Here is a 26,071-nt window from a genome sequence, read left to right on the forward strand (position 1 = left end):
AAACATTTTGAGGAAACATGGATTTCACCAGTTTTTTCAAATGGAAAACAATCGTAGGGTACGTCTAGACTACATGCCTCTGGCGACAGAGGCATGTAGATTAGACTACCCGGCATAGGAAAATGAAGCGGCGGTTTAAATAATCGCCGCTTCATTTAAATTTACATGGCTGCCGCGCTGAGCCGATCAGCTGTTTGTCAGCTGGTAGTCATACCTGGGAGGTCGACAAATGCCTTTGATGTCGACCGCGGAACATCCAGACTACCGCGCTGAGCCGACAAACAGCTGATCGGCTCAGCGCGGCAGCCATGTAAATTTAAATGAAGCGGCGATTATTTAAACGGCCGCTTCATTTTCCTATGCCGGGTAGTCTAATCTACATGCCTCTGTTGCCAGAGGCATGTAGTCTAGACGTACCCAGAATGTTTAACTTTTATCAGCTGTAAATTTGAAAATGCTTAAATAAGGACCAAGCAAAATATTTTGGAATATTTCAGAGATTTCCGCTTCATGTACTTATACAGGCCAAAATGAAATCTCAAAATCTGCCAATGGATGGGAATTACATTTTCCCCTACCTATCTCAGTATGAGACACCTTTGTTCTGCTATCAGTGCACCCATTCTTAGAGTGGTGCACATATAAACTATTTTGGTTTAAAAAATAAAAGTCTCTCCCTTCACTCCCTGCCAACTCATTCCTCTCCACCCTGAAATAGCTAGAATGGTATAAACACTGTGCATAGGCCAAAGCTGAGAGAGGCTTTTCAAAGGTAGAGTATATTCACTGTTTCTAGCAACTCCCAGGAGATAAGGGAACAGTCCCAGATCAGATCGTGAACGGATGAATAATTCAGGTTGATAACCAGAGGCATTTTGAGGCATATCATAGCAATTTTCTGACTAGAAACACCCAAAAAAGATCAGTACAGGTTGAACTTTTCTAGTCAGGCACTCTAGTCCAGCAACATTCATGGTCCGGATGATTTTAGTTGGCCACTCCCATGATAAGTGGACATCCAGCTAAGTTTCCCACCATCCCATCAAGTTTGTTTACAGTCCTGGCTCTTAGTGTTCTGTGCTGATATTTAGCTCTAATTTACCCCAAAATGTCTTCTAAGACCCTAATGAGTAGTGGAAGTGTTGGTAATGTTATTAAATAATTTTGACCTCCTGTGGTCCAGCAAATTCTCTAGTTGGGCACTGGTCAGATCCCAAGGGTGCTGGACTAGAGAGGTTCAACCAGTACACACCAGCAAATTGATCTGCATGTGTCAGGATTTCTCTTCTGGAGTTGCTATGATGCATGGGCAACTCTGCTTGGCTGGTACTAAACAGTTCCAAATAGCATGTACATGAAGTTCACAGGAGCTACTAAAATGGGGAGAACAGAAAAGCAATAAAAGGTAACCTACCAGCATAGAGGTGAGAAATATGGGCAGGAAATTAAAAATGACATTCACGTTGGAAAATAAATCCAAGCCTCTAGAGTAATATCTTGAAGCATGGTTGTGCACAGGAAGAAACCTAGAAAGCAGTAATTTTAAAAGCAGAGCACAAGTTGGGGGGGGGGGGTAGAAAGGGCAGGAGGTGCTATTTGTACAAGTTTCATCCACAAAATATATTCCACCCACTTACAGCTCCAAAATGAGATGCCACTCACAACAGATGACAGATATTCAGTACATGATCACGTGCTACTTTGCTTCGCTGGGCTCCCTGATCTCTCCCTTCCTTCAGTATTCATAGGCTCTATAACATCTGTGGGGCTTGCTCCTCTGTGATTGGGGTGGTTGTGTGAGGAGAATGCTGGTGGTAAGTCCCAAATGCCACCCACTTGTGACAGCAAAATGAGACCTCATTTGCACTGAATTGTGAAGATCTGTGATCCTCCCTCTGCTTTCCTACATGAGGGATAAAATAGTTAACGATGCTGACCTTAAAAATCTAATCTCTAGGCATCTTACATTATCACCTCCCTGACATGAGTGAGAAAGTTCGCACCTCTGGTGTTCCTGGCTTTCTTGCAGACTCATTTGTATAGAAGTAACACTCAATTCTCAATTTCAAGTTTAGCAGTGCCAGGATGGCGTGTGTGGGCATACTGGCTGCTTCCCAGCCCTGGTTGGAAGCACCTAGCAGCTACAAAGGAAAACAAATCAGATGTGAGTTTGCAATGAGATTTGGAAAGAAAATAAACCCAATGCCCTGATGAACTGTGCACCTAAAATTATCATGTCCCGAACCAGGACAAGAGCGGGCCAGGGAGGAGTAGTCCTTCGGATAGCTGTGGGGCAACCACCTATGGAACTTCAAATTCAGGATGTACGATCCTTTCCTCAGCATCTCCATGGGGCAGAGGCATAGCTTGATCCCACTCTGCCTGTTATGTAAAGGATCAGCTGCCTTTGCTGTTCAGGGTGGTATTTTCAGGAATAGTTTACAAGCTGCTTTAGATGTGAGGAGCCCATCCTTGGGGAAGGACTTTCCTGCACCATTAAGCATCAAGTTCCCTTTTAGGCTGTCTCCACAAAGAGGCTGAGAATAGATGGGGCCACATGACCACCTCCTGGTCCGGCATAAAGTAAATGGAAACAGAGCAGATGGAGAAGCCCAAAACAGTGCTGTCACTGTGCCACCTCGTGCCTTTTCCACCAAGCTGCTGTCCTCTGGAAGGTCTCTCGTCTATTTAAAGCCCATTCTCAGCTTGCCAGGCACGCAACCTGCCTGCCAGACATGGAGCATGAACCCCAGCACTGCTTAGGGACTGATGCGGAGCTTGACAGGCTAATATTTAGTCACCCTTCAGCCCATGGATGCCTTTGTTATGTGCTGTTGGCTGACAATGGGAACACGTCGTAGTTTAGCGATGTTCGTCTCATCCCAGCTCTCTATTCATCTCTTGCCAGCTGGCAGGGCTCCTCTGCCTCCCGTTCTGTCTGCCCCTTTCTTCTGCAGGCAGGTGCTGGTTTTAGTCAAACCCACTGGATCTATTTTTCACCCCTTGGTCTCTCTGTTTAGTTATGACATGTCTTCCAAACAACCAGCCCTGGGGCCTTTCCAGGGAACTCCCTTCTTGGCACACAAGCAAAACACTGCGGGTGTGAAAGGGAGGGACTGCTTCCAGGAGGTATGCAAACCTTTCCCAAAGACAACAGTTCCCAGGATCCGTGTTTCTGGAACAGCCGAGCCATCCCAGCTTGCCCATGGAGATGCTATAACTCCATCCCAAGGCTCCAGCTCCTGGGAACCACTCTGCCCTCCGCGGGTACCAACGGTTCCATGCAGTGCTGCCATCTCATGTGATCTGAACACGTCTCACTCTTGCATTTTGTGGGAATCCCCAGCTCCTAGAACCCTGGGATAAAGGGAGGCACTCTGAGCACCCATTCCAGAAGTTTCTAGCGCCACGGGTTGCAGAGAAATGTTTGGCAACGTGACCTGAGCACACCCAAGGTGTTCAGAAACCAGAAGGCAAAGGACAAGAACCCACCCTTTAGTTACTTCTAAAGTCTCATGATGCCTGAAGGCTTGTGGGGTGGCCCTATTGATAACACGTGGGCTGCAGCTAGTCTTCTCACTGGGACCAAGCGGACGACATGATCATTAGCAGGGACAGATCCCAAATCATTCCGCAGCCAAGGCCTCTATAATGGTATGTCTACACTCCAGCTTGAGGAGACGTACCCTAACCAGCTCTGTTGGAGCCATCACACTAAACATGGAGTGCAGCCACAGTGGCACCCAAGGGGTGGTAGCCACCCTGAATACAGGCCTAGTGTCTTGGATGGGCAAATACTCAGGGCAGCTAGCCTCTCCCATGGCTTGCCCAACTGTGCCTATGCCTCTATATTTAGCAGGCTGGATCGATCAGAGCTAGTTTGGAGCATGTGCCCATGAGGTGGAAATTACAGGCCCAGCACCACATGCAGATATACCCTAACCTGAGGTAAAGACCACTCTGGTAATTGTGTGAGCATTGGGGCTTACAGCCTCCAGGGGCCTCAATGACACACACACACACACACACACACACACACGAGCAGGCCCGTCGCTCTACCTAGCAGCATGCACGCAGCCACCAATGCATTCAGGGGTGCCCACAGACACCCTGCAGCATCTCCCTAGCAATGACAGCAATCCCTAGGAGTGTCTGTCCTGATGTGGGGGGCACAACCAGGGATGTAAGTGACGAGTTGACTAGTCCCTCGACTAGTTGCTTCCCCCCCGCCAACCCTTGATGCCTCTATCAGCACCGCCTCCACAGGGGGCAGGGAAGGGTAGCAGGGACCAAGCGCGTGCTGGGAATCAGCTGAGATTCCTGGCTCGCACCCAGTCCCAGAGGCTATGCCTCTGCTTTTTAAATGTATTAAGAGCCTGCCAGCTCTTCAGTCATTTAAAAAGCAGAAGTGCGGGGGGAGGAGGCCCCTGGCATGACCCAGGAGTCAGCTGTCCCAGCTCACACCAGGTCCCCGCACTGCGCACCAGCCTTTAAATGTATTAAGAGCCTGCCAAGCTCTTAATGCATTTAAAAGGCAGAGCCGGGGCGGGAGCTAACCCCACTGCAGCTCACCCGCTTATGAACTAGTTGATGGAAAAAATTCGTTGACGAGTTGACTAAACTAAATTTAACATCCCTAGGCACAGCTCTCTCCCCATCAGCCAAGCTGCCTCCAGAGGTAGAAGGGTACCTACCAAGGTCCTGGAAATAAAGGTAAATTCTGGACACCACCTCTCACCCATAGTAGTATCACTCTTGATCCTCCAGAAGAGCAAACAGTGGGAATGCAAACAACAGCTCTCAAGTGCTCTTGATGCAATCTAGGAAATTACTGCATTCAAACAGCCAGTGCTAATATAATGGTATGTTTCTCCCAAGGGTTCTTCAGCACATGTGCTGCCTCCTTCACAATCAAGAGGGGCTCTCATAGAATCATAGAACTGGAAGGAACCTCAAGAAGTCATCTAGTGCAGGCCTCTGCCCTCAGGACAGTACCAAGTACCATCTAGACCACCCCGACTGGTATTTGTCTAACCTGCTCTTAAAAATCTCCACTGACAGATCCCACACCCTCCTAGGCAATTTAGTCCAGTGTTTAACCATCCTGACATGTAGGAAGTTTTTCCTAAAGTCCAACCTGAACCTCCCTTGCTACAATTTAAGCCCATTGCTTCTTGTCCTATCATCAGAGGTTAAGGAGAATAATTTTCCTCCCTTCGCCATATAGGTACTTGAAAGCTGTTATGTCCCTTCTCAGTCTTCTCTTTTCCAGACCAAAAATCATCCCAATTTTTGTTTTCTAGACCTTTAATGATTTTTGTTGCTCTTCTCTGGACCGTCTCCATTTTGTCCACATCTTTCCTGCAACTTGGCACCCAGAACTGGACACAACACTCCAACTGAGGCCTAATCATTGCAGAGTTAGAATCATAGAATCAGAACTGGAAGAGACCTCAGGAGGTTATCAAGTCCAGCCCCCTGCCCAAGGCAGGACCAATCCCAACTAAATCAACCCAGCCAGGGCTTTGTCAAGCCGAGACTTAAAAATCTCTAGGGATGGAGATTCCACCACTTCCTTAGGTAACCCATTCCAGTGCTTCACCACCCTCCTAGGGAAATAGTTTTCCCTAACATCCAACCTAAACCTCCCCCACTGTAACTTGAGACCATTGCTCCTTGTTCTGCCATCCATCACTACTGTGAACAGCCTTTCTCCATCCTCCTTGGAGCCTCTCTTCAGGAAGTTGAAGGCTGCTATCAAATCCCCCCTCACTCTTCTCTTCTGAAGACTAAACAGACCCAAATCCCCCAGTCTCTCCTCATAGGTCATGTGCTCCAGCCCCCTATAATCATTTTGGTTGTCCTCCACTGGACCCCCTCCAATGTGTCCACATCCTTTCTATAGTGGTGGGCCCAGAACTGGACACAATACTCCAGATGTGGCCTCACCAGAGCTGAATAAAGGGGAATAATCACTTCTCTAGATCTGCTGGCAATGCTCCTAATGTAACCTAATATACCATTAGCCTTTTTGGCTACAAGAGCACACTGTTGACTCATATCCAGCTTCTCATCCACTGTAATCCCCAGCAGTGGCGGCCCGCCAATACAGGTGACCTAGGCGGTCGCCTAGGGTGCCAGGATAAACGGCTGCTGAGGGCTTTGGAGGCGGGGGGGGGGGGGCGATCGCGTGTCGATCGCACATTTCGCCTAGGGCACCAGTTGCTGGCAGCTCATCTAGGGCCGCTCCTGAAACCCACGTCCTTTTCCACAGAACTGCTATTTAGCCAGTCAGTCCCCAGCCTGTAACAATGTTTGGGTTTCTTCTGTCCCAAGTGTAGGACTCTGCACTTGCCCTTGTTGAACCTAGTCAGATTTATTTTGGCCCAATCCTCTAATCTGTCCAGGTCACTCTGGACTCTATCCCTGCCCTCCAGCATATCTACCTCTCCCCCTAGCTTAGTGTCATCTGCAAACTTGCTGAAGGTGCAATCCATCCCCTCATCCAGGTCAATAATAAAGATATTGAACAAAACCAGTCCTAGAACAGATCCTTGGGGCACTCCGCTAGAAACCGACCACCAATCTGACCTCGAACCGTTGATCACTATCCGTTGGACCCGACAGTCTAGCCAGCTTTCTATCCACCTTACAGTCCATTTATCCAATCCATACTCCCTTAACTTGCTGGCAAGAATATTGTAGGAGACTGTATCAAAAGCGTTACTAAAGTCAAGGTATATCACATCCACTGACTTCCCCATATACACAAAGCCAGTTACCTCATCAGAGAAGCTAATCAGATTGGTCAGGCACAACTTGCCCTTCGTGAATCCATGTTGACTATTCCTGATAATTTTTCCCTCTTCCAAGTGCTTCAAAATGGATTTCTTGAGGATCCCCTCCATGATTTTTCCGGGGACTGAGGTAAGGCTGACTGGTCTGTAGTTCCCTGGATTGTCCTTTTTCCCTTTTTTAAAGATGGGCACTACATTTGCCTTTTTCCAATCCGGGATCTCTCCCGATCTCCACGAGTTTTGAAAGATAATGGCCAAAGGCTCTGCAATGACATTTGCCAACTCCCTCAGTACCCTTGGATGCATTAAATCCGGACCCATGGATTTGTGTACGTTTAGCTTTTCTAAATAGTTCCTAACCTGTTCCTTCCCCACCAACAGCTGTCCAGCTCCTTCCCATACTGCGTTGCCTAGTGCATTAGTCTGGGAGCTGACCTTGTCTGTGAAGACAGAGGCAAAGAAAGCATTTAGTACTTCAGCTTTTCCCACATCATCCGTCACTAGGTTACCTTCCTCATCCAGTAAGGGCCCCACAACCTCTCTGATCACCCTCTTATTGCTAACATGCCTGTAGAAGCCTTTCTTGTTACCCTTCACATCTCTTCCTAGCTTCCCCCTTCCCCCTTGTGCTTTCGCCTTCCTGATAACTCCCCTGCATTCTCGAGCAATATATTTATACTCCTCTTTAGTCATCTGTCCAAGTTTCCACTTCTTGCAAGCTTCCTTTTTGAGTTTAAGCTCACCAAGGATTTCCCTGGTAAGCCAATCTGGTCACCTACCATATTTGCTTTTCTTACTGTGCATCAGGATGGTTTCTTCCTGTGCCTTTAATAAGGCTTCTTTAAAATGCTGCCAGCTCTCCTGGACTCCTTTCCTCTTCGTGTAAGCATCCCAGGGAATCCTGCCCATCAGTTCTCTGTGGGAGTCAAAGTCTGCTTTTCTGAAGTCCAGAGTAGGTACTTTGCTACTGTCCTTTCTTGATCTGAAGAATTACTTCTTGTGTCCTGCTTACAATAATCCTGCTAATACTTCCCAGAATGATTTTGCCTTTTTGCAACAATATGATACTGTTGACTCATATTTTCTTTGTATTCTACTAGGACTCCTTGTATCCTTATCTGTAGTACTCCTTCCTAGGAGGTCATTTCTAATTTTGTGTGTGTGCAATTGATTGTTCTTTTCTAGGTGGAGTGCTTTTTATTTGTCCTTTTGAATTTCATCCTGTTGACTTCAGACCGTTTCTCAGTTTGTCCACCCTTAATAAAAGCCTTCTAGATTTTAAGATAAGTCTTAGCAATGTCCTGCCAACTATACTTCCTAATAAAATTGCAACTCAGGCCACACAGTTGCTATTTGGACCCCCATACTACAACTGAAAACTAGCACGATCTTCCCTTACATAGTGAAAACTAGGGTTGGTGTACTAGCCATGCCATGTTGAAGTGACATACAGATTTGTGGTAGATCTATATTTATTATCCTAAACTCTCCATCCCTTCAAAGAGGTTTTGTTTTTGTTTGGTTGGGGTTGCTGTTTTTTGTTTTCGTGGTGTTTGTTTTCCTCATATGTTGCTCATTGTATCCCAGAAGCCAGCCGAGTGCCTGGCTCACAGCATCCGTGAACCCATCCAGCAGCCACCCTGCATCCTGGCCAGGAGATGTTACAGATTCCACAAAAGAATCATGAGCTGGGATTCCAGGCACTGGTGCTTTTCCCTATGGCCGCACATCATTTATAGTCCTAAATCAGGGGCGTTAAAGTCTCTCCATGCCAGGATGGATGTGATGTCAGGAGTCATCTATTGCACTGCACCAAAAAGTAGGGCCCTAGACTCGGATGGAGAGAAAACAGAAGGGAACTCATCATAAAGCTCAGAGGGTATGTCTACACTACAGCACTAATTCGAACTAACTTAATTCGAACTAAGCTAATTCGAACTAGTGCATCTAGACCTAAAAACTAGTTCGAATTAGCGTTTTGCTAATTCGAACTAGCATGTCCACACTGAGTGGACCCTGAACCGAAGTTAAGGCTGGCCGGAAGCAGTGCCGGCAGGGCATCAGGTTAGGACTTAGAGCGTGGAGCTGCTGCCTCAGGCTAGCCGAGGGCTGTGCTTAAAGGGACCCAACCCCCACCCCGGACAGACAGTTCTCAGGGTTCCCCACTTGCTTGTCTACCTCGATGAGGGACAGCAAAGTAGTCCTGACTTGGAGTGCCCTGAGTGCCCACACTCGGCACATCACAGCACTCGGCCATCAGCCCGGCTGCATTTGCCGCAGGCTGCCATCTGGGGGGCGGGTCAATTGGGGAGCTGCAGGAGAGCTTCCACCCCGAGGAGCCCACAGAGCCACCCCAGTCCTCCGCATCAGGGGCTCGTACCCCATTCTTCCCTCACCTCCGTCCACTTACCCCTCCCTAGCCCCCCTTCCTGATGTAAAAAAAATAAAGGACACGTGTGTTCAAAAATAGAAACTCTCTTTATTTAACAAAACTGGGGGGGGGGGGATTAGCCTCTGGGGAGACTGGGAAAAGGAGGTGGGAGAGAGGAAGAGAGAGGGTGGGAGAAACCTGGGAGGAGGGAGCTGGAAGGGGGAAGCCAGGGGAAGGAGGAGGAGGGGAAGTATCCAACTGTGGTACGCCATATCTTCAGTACTGTGTACGGATGTGGTCTCCTCACCTCAAAAGAGATGTTTTGGCCTTGGAAAGGGTTCAGAAAAGAGCAACTAAAATGATTAGGGGTTTGGAACAGGTCCCATACAAAGAGAGGCTAAAAAGACTGGGACTTTTCAGTTTAGAAAAGAGGAGACTGAGGGGGGATATGATAGAGGTCTATAAAATCGCGAGTGGTGTGGAGAGGGTGCATAAAGAAAAGTTCTTCATTAGTTCCCATAACAGAAGGACTAGAGGACACCAAATGAAATGAATGGGTAGCAGGCTTCAAACTAATAAAAGAAAGTTCTTCTTCACAAAGCAAATAGTCAACCTGTGGAACTCCTTGCTGCAGGAGGCTGTGAAGGCTAGAACTAGAACAGAGTTTAAAGAGAAGTTAGATACATTCATGGAGGTTGGGTCCATGGAGTGCTATTAGCAAGGGGGTAGGAATGGTGTCCCTGGCCTCTGTTTGTGGAAGGCTGGAGATGGATGGCATGAGACAAATGGCATGGTCATTGTCTTCGGTCCATCCCCTCCAGGGTACCTAGTGTTGGCTGCTGTCAGCAGACAGGCTACTGGGCTAGATGGACCTTTGGTCTGACCCAGTACGGCCATTCTTATGTTCTTAATGTTCTAAGCTCAGGGTTGGGGGTCTCACTGGACCACCTTGATTTTCATGCAAACCTGCTCCTGGGTTTGCATGTGGCCTTTAGTGGCCAGGCTGGCAGCTATCCTGCCCTAGACAGCCACTTTCCTGTGGATGAGGTCCATGATCTCTGCACTAGACCAGGCAGGTGCCCACCTCTTGCGGCCCTGGGCAGGCTCCTGGGAGCTGCCAGCCTGGTCCCGGGAAGAGGCGAAGGGCTGGGTGGCAGCGGGTGGCTGGCTCGTGCCGTGCCAGGTGCAGAGTCTGTTGGCTGGGTGCTGGCAGGCTTGCAACTGGCACGGGCACCGTAGCCAGACCGTGCCCCTTTAAGGGCTCCGGGGCCGGGAGGGGGGCAGAAGAGTTTCCCTGGTTGTGCCCAGAGTGGCCACTAGGGGCAAACTGGGGAAGGCTAAGTATCAGAGGGGTAGCCGTGTTAGTCTGAATCTGCAAAAGCGACGAGGAGTCCTGTGGCACCTTATAGACTAACTGAAGTGTAGGAGCATAAGCTTTCGTGGGCAAAGACCCACATGCATCTGACGAAGTGGGTCTTTGCCCACGAAAGCTTATGCTCCTACACTTCAGTTAGTCTATAAGGTGCCACAGGACTCCTCGTTGCTTTTGGGGAGGGCTAGCCTCCCACTAGTTCGAATTAAGTGGCTACACAGCCCTTAATTCGAACTACTTAATTCGAACTAGGCGTTAGTCCTCGTAGAATGAGGTTTACCTAGTTCGAATTAAGCACTCAGCTAGTTCGAATTAAGTTCGTATTAGCGGTTTGCCTGTGTGGCGCCTATGAAAGTTAATTCAAACTAACGGCTGTTAGTTCGAATTAACTTTATAGTATAGACATACCCAGAGTTAGCAGCAGAAGAGATGTCTGTATGGAGGGGTGTGTGGATAATGGAGACATCCGCTGACTGTGATTCCATAACAGAGACATCTGCTCTCCTAAGGAGACTGATAGAGAGGGCCCCATTAGAAAGCGTATGGTGGAGTCTTAGGTACATGTTCTCTCCATGCTTGGGTGACTGACCAGACAATAGATTAACCTATTGGAACAGTAAAGATTCAGGAGGCCACAGGCTGTGAGTGTGCCAAGAGCAATGTGGATCTGGCAGGACAGGGATTGCTTGTGGTACTTGCTGCCAAAGTGGTGGGACTGTGGACAGCTCGGGTAGAAAAAGGGAGGGATGGAGATTCTGAGTCACCAGGCACAGCCCCTTCACAAGTAGCTACACCGTAACGCCCCCAGATATGCTTCCCCCTACCAGAGCGGTGCTCCGTGCTCCAAAGAGAGGTTGGTATAGAGACTCCCCAGATTGCAGGTCAGTGACATGTTGAGTGGGTTTTCAAACGCCCATTGTTTTCTCCACAGACGTGCTCAATCACACAGGCATCTAGATGAGAGTTAATAACGTTGAAGGGGTCTCTGTCTGGCAGGATCCTGAAATGCTGCCAGGCAGTTCCTCCTTACCCTCTCAGTCAGAGCTCTGCATTTTTTAAATTTCTTCTAAGTGCTACCTGGCACCACTGCCCCTGCCCGCATTCACCTTTCTCCCTATCTGAACCCACAGCATTAGGGATGTTGTGTCTCCTTTCTGCAACCTAAGACACCTTTGGAAAAACTGGATCATACTGAGAGCAGCTAAAAAGAGCAGTCACTTTTGGGGAAGAAAATCTCTCTCCTCGAGCCCAGATGCAGATCCATCACAAACAGCAGAACGCCACTCAAAAAAAAGAGGAGGAAGCTCTGCATGCAGAGTGGGTTCTCTCTTGTTTTCCATATCAGCCTGTATGTGGGGTGGGGGTGGGGGAGAGGAAGCAAAGGGTATAAAACAACCTCCCTATGGTCCCCCAAGTAAGCATGCTCCGGCTGGCCAGGGGAAGGCAGGAGTGCCGTGCTGCTCGAGCCTCCCTCCCCCATGCTCTGGCCAACCGGGGGAAGGCTGGGGCTGATTTCCTTGCTTACTTAGGGGAACCATGGGGAGTGCATTCACACTCTTGTGGTCCACATTTACAAAAAAAAGCACACACCCCACACAGAAATTCCTGCGTATGGGCCTGGATATGTCCTCCACCACAGACATCCCTTCTAATCAAGGACGGTGGCCCATTCCAACTGAAGAGTGAGATCACCACCATCACCGCCTCTTCTTCCCGTTAAAAAAATTCCAGAGTCTGTTCCAGGAGTCATTGATGTAAGTGCTGGAGTGGGGAGGGAAGAGAGCATAGTTTTCTTTTTTAGCCCAGCTGGAAAAGAAGAGTCTGACAGCTTTCCAATGACTGCTAAGGCAAGTCACAATCTCATAAGCCTCTTAATTTTTTATGCAAACTTCTATTTTTAAAGAACACATAACGGAGGAGATGTGACTTTGTCCTCATCTTCCCAAACTATTAGATTCACTTTTTTGGGCTGGCTGGCAGATTTGGGACTTTATGAAGCTGGTATTCAAAGTCTTAGCTTGCCTCTGAGCTAATGTGACATATGTATCTCCCCAGTGAAACAGACAGGAGTAATGATAAATTTCCCATTAATTTCAATGGTAACAGAGTCGGGTCAAAGTGAATGCTTGAAAATCACGCACACTAAATCCTGGTGAATATTCCCACCCTGCCCCAGCTGGGAGACTCTTAAGTTGCTTCAGGCTATGTCTACACTATGCATCTTATAGCGACAAAAATGTGTCCATACAGGCCTGTCACTATGCCTCCTGGGATAAGGTTTACCTGGGTGGTCGACAAATACCTTTGATGTCGACACCCGCGCGTCCAGACTATCACGCTGAGCCGACAAACAGCTGATCAGCTGTTTGTCGGCTCAGCGCGGCAGCCATGTAAATTTAAATGAAGCGGCGATTATTTAAATCACCGCTTCATTTTCCTATGTCTGGTAGCCTAATCTACATGCCTCTGGCGACAGAGGCATGTAGTCTAGACGTACCCTAGATGTCGACAGATGTGAATGCAGCTGATTGTTGGCACTTTTGCCGACAAAAAACTTCTAGCCCCCATAAGCAACTTTCGCTTTGTCAGTAGGAGAGCTGCCAACAAAGCAGTTTTCACACTTTCACCTGCTGCAGCAAAACTTTCGTCATTTGGGGAGGAGGAGGAGTGGCGTGAAGCACCCACGAACCACAAAAGTTTTGTGGATCAACTGCAAGTGTAGACAAAGCCTTAGAGAAGAGCCATGCAAAGGCTTTTGGAACTGGAGGTTTGGAGAGAGAATTTCAAATATAATCAGCACAAACTCATTGCCCTGCCTGGACACAATATGTAGCAGTGGTGGGAAAACTGCCGCGAGTTCTGTGTGTCGCCCTCAAGACATTTGGCTTACTGTTGCCCATGCACAGCATTGCCAGATTCTGCTGGTTTTCAAACACATAGGTTTTTTTCCTACCAGTATTACACAAGTGACACACTTCTAAAGCAGGGGCACATGAAGTGTTGATTGTACACAACAGTGTGAGAACCATGAGCTCCCTCTGGATCCAATCAAAGTACTGCTATGGCTTGATCAGCACACCCCACAAATTCTAGTACACAAGTGCAATTAGCAAAACTACCCTCTCCTGAGAGACCATCTTGATTACAACAGCCTTGAGACCCACTGAGATGAAGGAGGGCTCACTCACACAGCCCACTCATTAGCCTAGGCTGCCCCTTCCAGTGTTTTACCAAGCTGGGCTTCTTGGAGTCCAAGAGTTAACCTAAATTCCCATGCTTTGTTCTGCTGGTAATTTGGAATGACCCTGTAGATTGATTAAGGAGCCGAGTCCTTATCAAGAGCACTCACATTTAACACACCTTCCGCATCATTGGTTTGCTTTTCGGTGGATTTAGAGCAGCTGCGACATTTCACCCCATCAATGAGCTGGCTGAATCCCTGTGTCCCAGTCACCGGACAAAAGACTCTTTTGATTAAGCAGACTGACCTAGAGCCCTTTCAACGGCTCTCCGGACTGCCTCCTTGATTAAATACGACACACTGAATGTTACACATCAGTCATATTTGACTTGCACTAGAAAATCCTAACGAGATTAATGGAAAATGAAAATCTCTATAATTTTTTGGAACAATCCTATACAATTCAGTGAAGAACAGTATCTCTGTAGTAGTAAGATGAGGGCCTAAAAACATAAGCCACAGGCCTAGTATGAGCCCTGAGGCCTATGCAATAATGGTCGAGAGTTTGCTCATATAAAACAAAGTAAAGCTGTAAGCAAGAGGCAGGCCCTTGTTCATAGAACTTGGCATGAACAGGGCTGATGGTGCAGAAAAAATAATTGGTACTAGACACAGGCTGTAAGCACATTTCAGAGGGATGGTAACAACACCTCATTAAGAAACATCTTGGTCCCAACACTCTCCGCACCGATAACAGGGACATATACACCCAGATTCAGGACAGGCTCTAAAACAGCCGCATGATAAGAGACATTTTTGATCAAACCACCAGCTGCAAGGTAAGGGGTGGCATCTACGGAACATCAAAGGGTGGCACCCTGATACGAGTGATGTGGGACTTGTTTGTATCTGTGTCTAAAGATGAGTCTTAAAGGAGCTGCTTTGTTCAGATTAGGGGGCTCTGAAGAATCCTGTGTCCATTGTCAGGGGGTAGGCCATATGTGGTAGATGAGGCCCTCAGCTTTCCTGGATCTGGCCCCTGAAGCTCAGGACTCCCCCCCCCCCAACACTGGGGAGCCCACACTGGCACTCCAGCCCCCCTGCTGCCCCACCACGGGGCTGAGGCACACAAACTCTACTAGCCTGGGCCCGCTTAGTCTCTGCTGTGCGAGGGGACTGTGGGGCGTGTCTTTCTCCTTCTCAGTCGGGGGCCACGGCAGTGAGGGTTCATTCATCTGATTAGTTGCTTTGTGGTTGTTTTCTTTTTTCGCTTCTCACTTGTGTGCAGTCCCCAACTAATTTTTCTGTGGATCATCAGCACCCAACCCCAAAAATGTTCCCCAGCCCTGGTGGTTCAGTAGAGTCTACTGACAACTATTCCTGTACTTCATTTGACAATAAACCTGGACTGGTGCCTTTGATCATCTGATTTTGTAATCTTTGGGGGCTCTCCCTGAATCTGATGTCTTGGCTACCTGTGCAGAGCCAGCACAGCGTACGGGGCAGCACATCCATGCAACCAATCGCTTATCGCTGAATGGAGTAGAATAGCTCAGGACACCCCACTGGTGACTTCTGACCCACATCTGATGCTGCATTCTGCAGCAAATAGCAAAACAAAAATAATTAAGATTCCCGTGGAAAGAACTTCATTCTCTATTCAATTCTGTTGGTTTTTCAGAGTCATTTTTATAGGCCTGTACTAACTTCATATGCAATCATATTGGTAACATCACTATTAAATTCTATGGGTCTTTTCTGTAAGGGCATTTCCATAGATTTCAAAGCACTTTCAAATATTGATTCTCATCCCCCCATGGAAGTATTACTCTCTCTATACCACAAATGGGAGGAACTAAGGCACACTAAAATGACAAGACTTGCTCGAGGCCACACAATATATCCGTGACAAAGCCAGGAACTAAATGCAGATCACCTACCTCCTAGTCCAGTGCTTGAATCCCCAGTCCAGACTTTCACCCATCTATACGAACAGCAATGGAGTTTTTTCAGACATCCAAGTCATTGGTTGGACCTTTCAATGGTTCAGTGCAGCCTTAAGCCGCTTCGTGTGCTCCAAACCCCTCCTCTCTGCTCCCATCCCAGAGCCCACATCCCCAGCCAGAGCTGCAACCCACTACCCCAGCTTGGTGAATGTGAGGGAGGGAAAGGCGGGTGGTTTGAGGAGGCGGGGCCTCAAGAAAGGGTGGAGCAGGGGTGGAGCCTTGGGAAAAGAGCAGGGCAGAGGAGGGGCAAAGGTGCGTGGCTGTGTCATTAGTGGAAGTTGGCAACTCTACTGATGTGCTGGCTCCAGCTGTGATCAATAGCGGAGGCCTCCATTGTGTATCAGAGGAAAAAATCCTTCTTGTCCCCTGTAGGCGACCATATATATAGCCCCTTGCATAAAGCCACAGCTGACACTTCCAGGAGAAAGGGAATTTAATGATCATTTCTGCCTACTTCTGATAGCCCCAGTTCTGACCACTGCAGACCCAAGGTAATATCTGAGTTCACTCATAGGGTCAGGATCCTGCTGCACTGAGAGGCTGGGAATGAGGATCCGAATATTAGCTGTACACAGGGCCCGATTAAGACATGCTGAGGCCCTAAGCTATGTCAAGTTTAAGAGGCCCCATAGCATCACCCCAAAAATGTTTATTATTCTAACAGAAAGGACAATGAAAATAGACATCATAAAGTTTTATATTTACATATATACTAGTACATAGGCAAGGATGCAACTAAAAACTAGGAGGCCCCCCTATAATCTGAGGCCCTTACTTAGCTTGTGAATAAATCTGGCTGTACTGGACTGTAGCTCCCCCTTGCACCAGGAATGTGATTTCCAAGACGTGAATCTGGCTGCCTTCACAATTGGAGAGCTTCCAAAGCCTCCTGCTTGCTTAGCTGTAAATACACTGGCATGACACGTTTTTGCAATGGGTGCTATATTAGGAGCAGGATCTAAAGTAGCGAGGCCATCTTGTGACCACCATCCGCAACTGCACTTTTCTGGTTTGTTTTCATTTCAACTCCCAAGTGGGGTGTCCCCAAGCAGTCCTAGTGAGAGTTTCCAGTCAGGGTTTGGGGGACTGAAGCATGCAGCAGCATAGATAAGGAGTCAGCTGTGACCCCAAAATTGCTGGGAGCGGTTTGGCTCATTCCATCAACTTCTTATGTGTTCCGGCTTTGGAACAAGTTACGTGATGACAGCAAAAGGAGACAATAGAAATAGCACGCGACCTCTGGAGCCAGCATGGCATAATGGCCTCCACCTACCCTAAATATTTACATGGGAACTTGCTGCTTAAAGATACAATTTAAATACTGCTCACAAATCAGTGTTACAGTTAAATTGGGCTGCAGAGCCCTGCCTAGGCTCCTGACCTTCCCACGCACCAGGCACTAGCTGCTAGTCCAGTCCTAGGGGCCCAGGGCAGAGCTGCTCATGCACCTCCATGCTGGCCTGCAGCATCCCCTGCTCTTCCAGTTCTCTTTCCCATCCACCCTGCAATGCACCTGAGCTGCAGGTGCCTCCCGATATGCCCCAAACACCATGGTCCTGACCAGAGCTCCCTGCAAGCTGAACATTTGGGCAGTCACTCAGAGCAGATTCAAATGCTGCCCAGCTGATCAGCAGAGCATCCGCTCCATAGCAACAGCATGTGTTTGTAGTGGTGGTGCACATCTGCACAGGCTTCAGTGCACATAAAATGTATTCCACTCATGGATGGAAAAAAATTAAAAGGAATGTTGGTCCTGACCTGCAAACACTTTCTCAGGCCTAAAATCAGCCCTGCCCCACTGAAAAAAACCCAAACACAAGCTCTCTTCTAGCGCATTGCTCCATTCCTGCTCTTGCTATTCCTCCTGCTGTTGCAGTCCTGCATCCCCATACCTCATTCCTGCTTTGCAGCAACCTCTGCTGTAGAGTTTCAGCGTCACAGATGCGAGCTCCCACTTTCCTTTGGATTGACCAGCTCTGATCAGGGCCTGATGAAGGAAGAGGTCTCCGTGGGTCCCTCTTTGGGATGGATGTGATAGGTTGGATGCAACCTTCATTTAAAATAGTTATGAAAACCATTTAGGCTCTTATGTGGAAGCAGGTAGCTGAAGCAAGAAAAGCTTCCATCCACAACACTGGCACAGCCAAGGCATTTGTGGGGGGAGAGGTTCTGCTACATTGCATTTTGAGGGGTGTGTGTCTGTGGAAGAGACACAAAAAGGCAGAGAAGCAGGGAGAATCCCAGCAAGGACAGAGTCAGGATAAGCACTGGAAGGGGGCCCTTAAAAAAAAACAGAGAGAGTTGTCGGGCTCTAAGCTGAGGCTCGGAACTGTGAGTAAAGACACAGTCTCTTATTTAGCTCCTACTGTGGTCAGAGAAACGGGATTTTGTGTAGTCCCTGGGGGGGGGGGGAAGATTGCCTGACTCCCGCCCCAGCTTCTCCTCATAACCCAAGAAATAGTATTCTATGAAATACCTAATTCCATCGTAAGTTTCTCCTCTTAGCTCTAAATTTGGCTAATCACTCAGGTCAAAAAGGAATAACAGTGTACAACAGTGTTTCTTAAACTTTTTAAGACCGAGGAATACCAAACTATATTTTTTTAATGAGGAACACCAAGGATTTTTTGTTGACCAAAAGAAAGGGGGGGGATGGGTCAGGAGGACAGTTATTGAGGGGGAAAAAAGGGTCAGGGGAAAGTTATTGAGGGGAAAAAAGATCACCTGCCCCTTTAAGAGGGGCCATTTTGAATTCTGTTGTTCTCCGTGGCACACCTCCGACTGCCTCGCAGCACACCAGCGCGCCACGGAACACAGTTTAAAAAACGCTGGTGTACAATATTTCTTTAATTCTGGGAGATTAGTGAGGGGAAGTTACAATTTGGTGTGACTTCCCCTTTAGACTAGCCACCTCCACCACCACCGACAATTATTTGACTTCTTGAGCCACCAAAATACCCATAGCCCTGGCCCAGAAGGATGGTCCTGACCGATTAAGCTTTGGGTAGCTCTGGAAAAATGCAGCACTTCCAGGAGCAATGATGAGGAGAGTTCCTTTACAAAGAAAAATCAAGAGAGACAAAACCGAGGCCGTGCCACTCAGGAGAGACAAGATAAAGGATTTAATGGAATGAACGGAGAGGTCCTCTAAGTCTCTGTGACCTTCGACCATCTCCGCTCCAGGGCTGAGTCTCTCCTGTCCTATCTTCTGGAGCACTGGGTACGCTCAGCTGTTTTAATCAGCTCCAGTATGTGCTCCCCAGGAGGCAAATAAGGTGCATCGCTGACTCCACACTGACCACGGAGACCCTTCTATGGCAGCCCCAGATGAGCCCATCAAATCCTCCAGGGGAAGAGAGATCAGCTCACAAGTCCTGCTCCCCTCGGGAAATGGAGAATCCTCGAGTCATCCGACAGCGAGACGGGATGCATCAAACAAGCCGGGGGGGGAGGGCGCGGTGGCCCTAGCAGTGGGACTCTAGCTCTGTCAGCATCAGGAGGCCCGATCGAGTGGAAGGCAGGGCCTGTCCTACACCTAGACTGAAAGGCAAGTCCTCATCCGGGCAGACCAAGTGGTGGAACCTCTGAAAGAGAAAAGTCAGATGTAGGACAGAGCTGTGTCGGGAAGGATCTGGCTCACTCACAAGCCTCCTCCCACCCACTGGCCTACCCCCCCCCCCCCAAACAGCCCCTTTCGAAGCAGCCCTCCAGCAAGGGCAGCATGGAGGGAAGAGGCAGGGAGGAGTTTGGTAATCACATCTGGATCTCAGGCTGAATGAGTCCCAGCTCATGACACCTACACCCTCCCCTGCTGCAACACCAGCTCCTCAGGGCCAGGCATGCCCTAGAAGAGCCCCCGTTCCCACATTCAGATATAACAATGTAAACAATAGTTGAAAACCACCTTAGCTGTTGACAGCATCTGGGAATGCCCAGGGCTTGTATGAGACCCTCGGAAAATTCCCTTCCACTTTCCTGACCAGCACTGTGATCCCGCCACAACAACGTCAGCATCCCACATCCTGACCCCGGTTTTTACACCTGAGCCATCCAGCACGTGTTTCCAATGCAGACCAGAGCCCTCCACAATGCTTGAGAGCAGCAACACCCAGCCATTGCTTCTGCACAAGCAGAGCTGTACGTAGCCAAAGGCCACTCCTAGGGGGTGCAGACTCAGCAAGGGACCTAGAGGTCCCAGTTTGAAGCCTAGCCTGCATCAAATACCAGGATCCATAGCCCCCTCAGATCAGACCTCCCCACTTGAGTGTGTGGGCTGCCTGCATCTATCTGGGAAACTCCAGTGTGTTTGACCGGCACTTCGTCTCTTACCAGCACTTCCCACACCACCATTTTCCTATGGCATTTGACAAATAAGAGCGCGCCAAGAACTGCAAGGCACTGGAAGGCAGCGACTGCTCTGTAGCCCTCCAGCCAGCTTGAATTCAATAAAGCCACTAATTTTTTATAGTAATAGACTGAGCTTCAGTGACTTAATTCTAGGTTCCTGTTTATTAACCCACAACATACCCGTCAGTCACACCCCAAGGAGCTGTCATTTCAATAAGCCAGTGACCTGTGAGGCCTCCATCCGCCCCTCTTTGTCCCATACCCTCCTCAGGAAGCAGCAGCCTCACCTCTCTCAGGGAGCCCTTGATCGTGGAGAGCTTGTAGACAATCCAGAGAGGGATGCAGACCATGGACGAGAGGGCCAGCAGCCAGCCCAGGGTGTCTCCCCACCACGGGTACACATACTTCTTGTTGTAGGTCAGAGGGGTATATTTAATCAGAGAAAACAAGAAGGTGGCCTGGGGAGGTGGAAGAAGCCAAGATCAGAGGAAGAGGGAAGCAATGTCATTAACTAACAGGATTTCCCTTCTGACTTCACACCCTCATCAGGTCTTCCTGGGGCAGACAGACCCCGTAGGGGCAACAGCCAGAGCAAATCAGACCAGAGTGGTGCTGCCACCCCTCAGCCAAGAGCTTGTCCTAGCAGCAGTCACTGGTGATCTGTTCCTTACCCCAGCTATTTCATCCCCGCTCACACATGCCCCTGGTGATCAGAGCTCACACGCAGCAGCAGGGTGAGAACCACTGGCTTCCAAACCCCAGGTCTCGTGAGCTAAAGGAGTCTGCTCACTAGGACTTCTCACCCGGCCACAGAAACCTGCAGCCACGAGTCCCAGAGCCCAGGTCCACAGAAGCGGGCTCATTCCATAGCACTAGAAAGAGCTGTGCAGAAGTTCAGGCTTAGATGGGAGCCCGAGCCCCAGCCCAAATGACCACACAGCTTTTTTTAGTGCCGTAGCCCGAGCCTGAATCTGCAGACCCAGGCTCAGATGTGCTGCTGTGGCTGTGTAGACACACTGCAGCTGGTGGCAGGAGCAGTCAGGTTCTTACCTTCCCTGATGACCACACTCAGCCAGTGAGCCATTACCACCTTGCCCGCTCCATGGGAACGTGCTTACTCCCTACTCAGTGTGTCCCCAAAACAGGGGTCCCGGGACTATCCATTTCCCCTACTCCCACAGCAACCTAAACCAACCCCACCCTACCCTGAGACACTCCTCTCTCAGGCCCCCAAGACCAACAGCCTCCATGCTCTCACCAGGCACACAGCTGGCGTGATGAAGAGCCAGCAGTATTTGATGACAGGCCACGGCCGGTAACCAATCATGTCTTCAATGTTATCATAGAAACGATCAGCACCTGAGGAAGGGAGGGGGGAGGCGACCATGTGAATGAAAAAGACAAGAGTAATAGCACCTGCAGGGGCCAGAGAGGATACTGACTGACAGGGAGACTCATGTGGAGAAAAGGGAGCTCAGAGGGTGGAACCAAGGTGGAACCAGACTGCTGGCACTAAACATTAAAAAGGCCATAGAGGAGTTTTAAACTAAGAGATGGGGGAAAGCCGACTGGTGCGGAGATGCACGTAACTCGGAAGGAGACTTCTCTTAGAGGAGAATCCATTGATAGAGATTCTCTAAGCTGTAGTCAGAAAGAGAGGAGGGGAGAGGGCAAACCATGGGCCAGAGCAAACAAACAACAGCATACAAAGGAATCCAATGCATCAGGGAAGGGCAGACAAATAACCAGTGGCAAATTTCTAAAGTGCTTGTACACAAATGCTAGGAGTCTGACTAATAAGATGGATGAACTAGAGTACTTCGTATTAAATGAGGAGATTGACATAATAGGCATCACTGAAACCTGGTGGAATGAGGAAAATCTGTGGGACACAATCATACCAGGATATAAAATATATCGAAAGGATAGAGCAGGCTGGGTGGGTGGCGGAGTGGCTCTGTATGTGAAAGATAATGTAGAATCAAATGAAATAAAAATATTAAGTGAATCAACATGTTCAATAGAATCGCTATGGATAGTAATTCCATGCTCCAATAATAAGAAATTAGCAGTAGGGATATATTACTGACCACCTGACCAGGACAGTGATACTGACATTGAAATGCTGAGAGATATTAGAGAGGCTACCAAAATAAAGAACTCTATAATAATGGGGGATTTTAATTATCCCCATATTTAATTACCCCCACTGGCTACATGTCACCTCAGGAAGAGAAGCGGAGATAAAATTTCTCAATGGCTTAAATGACTGCTTCTTGGAGCAGCTAGTGCAGGAACCCACAAGGGGACAGGCAATTCTCGATTTAGTCCTGAGTGGAGTGCAGGGTCAGGTCCAGGATATAACCGTTACCAGACCGCTTGGGAATAGTGACCATAATATAGTAACATTCAACATTCCTGTGGTGGGAAGAACACCTCAGCAGTCCAGCACCCTGGCATTTAATTTCAAAAAGGGGAATTACGCAAAAATGAGGAGGTTAGTTAAACAGAAATTAAAAGGCACAGTGACTAGAGCCAAATCCCTGAAAGCTGCATGGAAATTTTTTAAAGACACCATAATAGAGGCCCAACTTAAATGTATACCCCAAATTAAAAAACATAGCAAGAGACCTGAAAAAGAGTCACCGTGGCTTAACCACCATGTAAAAGAAGCAGTGAGGGACAAAAAGGTATCTTTTAAGAAGTGGAAGTCCAATCCTAGTGAGATAAATAGAAAGGAACATAAACACTGTCAAATCAAGTGTAAAAATGTAATAAGAAAAGCAAAAAAAGATTTTGAGGAACAGCTAGCCAAAAAACTCAAAAAGAAATAACAAAATGTTTTTTAAGTACATTAGAAGCAGGAAGCCTGCTAAAAAACCTGTGGGTCCCCTAGATGATCGAGCTATAAAAGGAGCAATCACGGACGATAAAGCCATTGCGGAGAAACTACATGATTTCTTTGCTTCAGTCTTCACGGCTAAGGACGTTGGGGAGATTCCCGAAACTGCACCGTCCTTTTTGGGTGATGAATCTGAGGAACTGTCCCGGATTGAAGTGTCATTAGAGGAGGTTTTGGAACAAATAGAAAAACTTAATGTTAACAAATCTCCGGGACCGGATGGCATTCATCCAAGGGTTCTAAAAGAACTCAAATGGGAAATTGCTGAGCTATTATCTGTGGTTTGTAACCTATCCTTTAAATCGGCTTCCGTACCTGATGACTGGAAGGTAGCCAACATGACACCAATATTTAAAAAGGGCTCTAGAGGCGATCCTGGCAATTACAGACTAACTTCGTTACCAGGCAAATTACTCAAAACAATAGTAAAGAATAAAATTGTGAAGCATGTAGAAGAACATAATTTATTGGCCAAAAGTCAACATGGTTTCTGTAAAGGGAAATCCTGTCTTACTAATCTGTTAGAGTTCTTTGAAGGGGTTAACAAACATGCGGACAAGGGGGATCCAGTAGATATAGTATACTTAGATTTTCAGAAAGCCTTTGACAGGGTCCCTCACCAAAGGCTCTTGTGTAAATTACATGGCCATGGGATAAGAGGGAAGGTCCTTTCTTGGATTGAGAACTGGTTAAAAGACAGGAAACAAAGGGTAGGAATAAATGGTAAATTTTCAGATTGGAGAGGGGTAACTAGTGGTGTACCCCAAGGGTCAGTCCTGGGACCAAATCCTTTCCAACTTATTCATAAATGATCTGGAGAAAGGGGTAAGCAGTGAGGTAGTAAAGTTTGCAGATGATACCAAACTGTTTAGGATAGTCAAGACAGAAGCAGACTGTGAGGAACTCCAAGAAGATCTCACCAAACTGAGAGATTGGGCAACAAAATGGCAAATGAAATTTAATGTGGATAAGTGTAAAGTAATGCACATCGGGAAAAATAACCCCAACTATACGTACAGTATGATGGGGGCTAATTTGGCTACGACAAATCAGGAAAGAGATCTTGGAGTTATTGTGGACAATTCTCTGAAAACTTCCACACAGTGTGCAGCGGCGGTCAAAAAGGCAAATAGGATGCTAGGAATTATTTAAAAAGGGATAGAAAGTAAGACACAGAATCTTACTGCCCCTGTATAAAACTATGGTACGCCCACATCTTGAATACTGTGTACAGATGTGGTCTCCTCAGCTCAAAAAAGATATTTTGGCCTTGGACAGGGTTCAGAAAAGGGCAACTAAAATGATTAGGGGTTTGGAACGGGTCCCATATGAGGAGAGGTTAAAGCGACTGGGACTTTTCAGTTTAGAAAAGAGGAGACTGAGGGGGGATATGATAGAGGTATATAAAATTATGAGTGGTGTAGAGAGGGCCAATAAAGAAAAGTTATTTATTAGTTCCCTAAATAGAAGAACTAGAGGGCACCAAATGAAATTAATTGGTTGCAGGTTTAAAACTAATAAAAGAAAGTTCTTCTTCACACAGCGTGTAGTCAACCTGTGGAACTCCTTGCCAGGAGGCTGTGAAGGCTAGGACTATAATAGAGTTTAAAGAGAAGCTAGATAATTTCATGGAGGTTAGGTCCATAAAAGGCTATTAGCCAGGGGATAAAATGGTGTCCTTGGCCTCTGTATGTAAGAGGCTGGAGAGGGATGGCAGGAGACAAATTGCTTGATCAGTGTCTTCGGTCCACCCTCTCTGGGGCACCTGGTGCTGGCCACTGTTGGTAGACAGGATACTGGGCTAGATGGACCTTTGGTCTGACCCAGTACGGCCGTTCTTATGTTCAGAAATGGGGCATTATGGGCAATATGGATAAATGCAAACATTTGTTACAGCCATGAGGAAGCTTCTCCAGCCAGCTCCCACAGGGCACTGCTTCTAGGAAGTGCTCGCCAAGTCTGAGGGTATGTCTACATTGCACTCCTCTTACGAGAGAGGAATGCAAATGCAGATGAACGAAATTGCAAATGAAGCACGGATTAGAATTTCCCGTGCTTCGTTTGCATAATCGCGTCCAGGCGCTATTTTGAAATAGCATTTCTTTCTTCAAAATAGGGTGTCTAGACGCGGTTATTTCGAAAGAAAACCCTTCTTCCAAAATAACCCTTCAAACTCATTTTTTAAGGAGTAAGGGTTATTTAGAAAGAAGGGGTTTCTTTCAAAATAACCGCGTCTACACAGCGTTTCTTTTTTCGAAATAGGGTATTTCGAAATAGTGCCCGGCCACGATTATGCAAATGAAGTACGGGAAATTCAAATCCGTGCTTCAGTTGCGATTTTGGTCGTCTGCATTTGCATTCCTCTCTTGAAAGAGGAATGCAATGTAGACATACCCTAAGGGTACTGAAATGAGGGCATGTTGCGTTACTATCTGAAAAGGGCTCCAATGTGTCAGATTTACCAAGAGGATCTATGGCCTGCTGCTCTCACGAGTAATAGAGACACCAGCCCCAGTGAGGGGATGAGAGTCCGCACAAGGATTTGGAGTCCGCGACACCTGCTGGCCATTGGGCCCATACTTACCATACACCCAGCCGATACACAGCGTCTCGAAGATGGCAACAAAGAGCAGGCACATGCCACTGGCAGCGTAGTAATCAAAGAGCTGGAAGACGTACATCCCACCCTGGGAGGGGCAAAGCAGGGAGAAGAGAGGGAGGTCAAGCTGTTCAGCTGAAGAAAGTACTAGCTCAGGTCTTTGGTGCCTTCCTGCTCCACAGCCTGATGACAATCTGCCCTTGTAGGTCCAAACTGGCCAAAACCCAGATCAGCACTGGGGGCCTCCATGGGAACCCTGTTCTCCCCACATCCCGTCTGTGCTCCCTGTACAGCCTCTCATTACCAAGAGAGGAAATGTTACTGTCCAGGGGGATTTTTAGGACAGTGTGAAAACACAGGCCTATGGGAAAGTGAAATGGGAAAAGAGACCCCATGGGCCAATATCTCTGATTTTCAAAAAAAAAAAAAAAAAAAAAATCAACAGGGATGTCAAATTTGCACCCAGATAGAACAGAGTGCACTTTTGCAGAGGTAA

The 26,071-nt window shown here is 47.8% G+C and overlaps 1 protein-coding gene across 4 annotated transcripts in view; it reads right to left on the reverse strand.

Moving 5' to 3' along the window:
- Window positions 1-15,455: 15,455 nt before the first annotated feature.
- Window positions 15,456-26,071, reverse strand: part of SLC6A13 (solute carrier family 6 member 13) — a 69,635-nt gene continuing 59,019 nt past the window's right edge. For 3 of the 4 annotated variants that reach the window (XM_006135436.4, XM_006135437.4, XM_075940898.1), the window contains exons 12-15: window positions 25,561-25,663; window positions 21,333-21,433; window positions 20,362-20,532; window positions 15,458-19,311 (exon numbers count right to left, since the gene is read on the reverse strand). In XM_006135436.4, the coding sequence (XP_006135498.2) occupies window positions 19,192-19,311; window positions 20,362-20,532; window positions 21,333-21,433; window positions 25,561-25,663 (495 nt within the window). In that variant the 3' untranslated portion in view covers window positions 15,458-19,191. Of the gene's footprint in view, window positions 19,312-20,361; window positions 20,533-21,332; window positions 21,434-25,560; window positions 25,664-26,071 lie in introns of all 4 variants that reach the window. The other variant, XM_075940907.1, reaches the window with a different exon arrangement.

Source organism: Pelodiscus sinensis, chromosome 1 (genome assembly GCF_049634645.1).
Source record: "Pelodiscus sinensis isolate JC-2024 chromosome 1, ASM4963464v1, whole genome shotgun sequence".
Classification (NCBI taxonomy): domain Eukaryota; kingdom Metazoa; phylum Chordata; order Testudines; family Trionychidae; genus Pelodiscus; species Pelodiscus sinensis.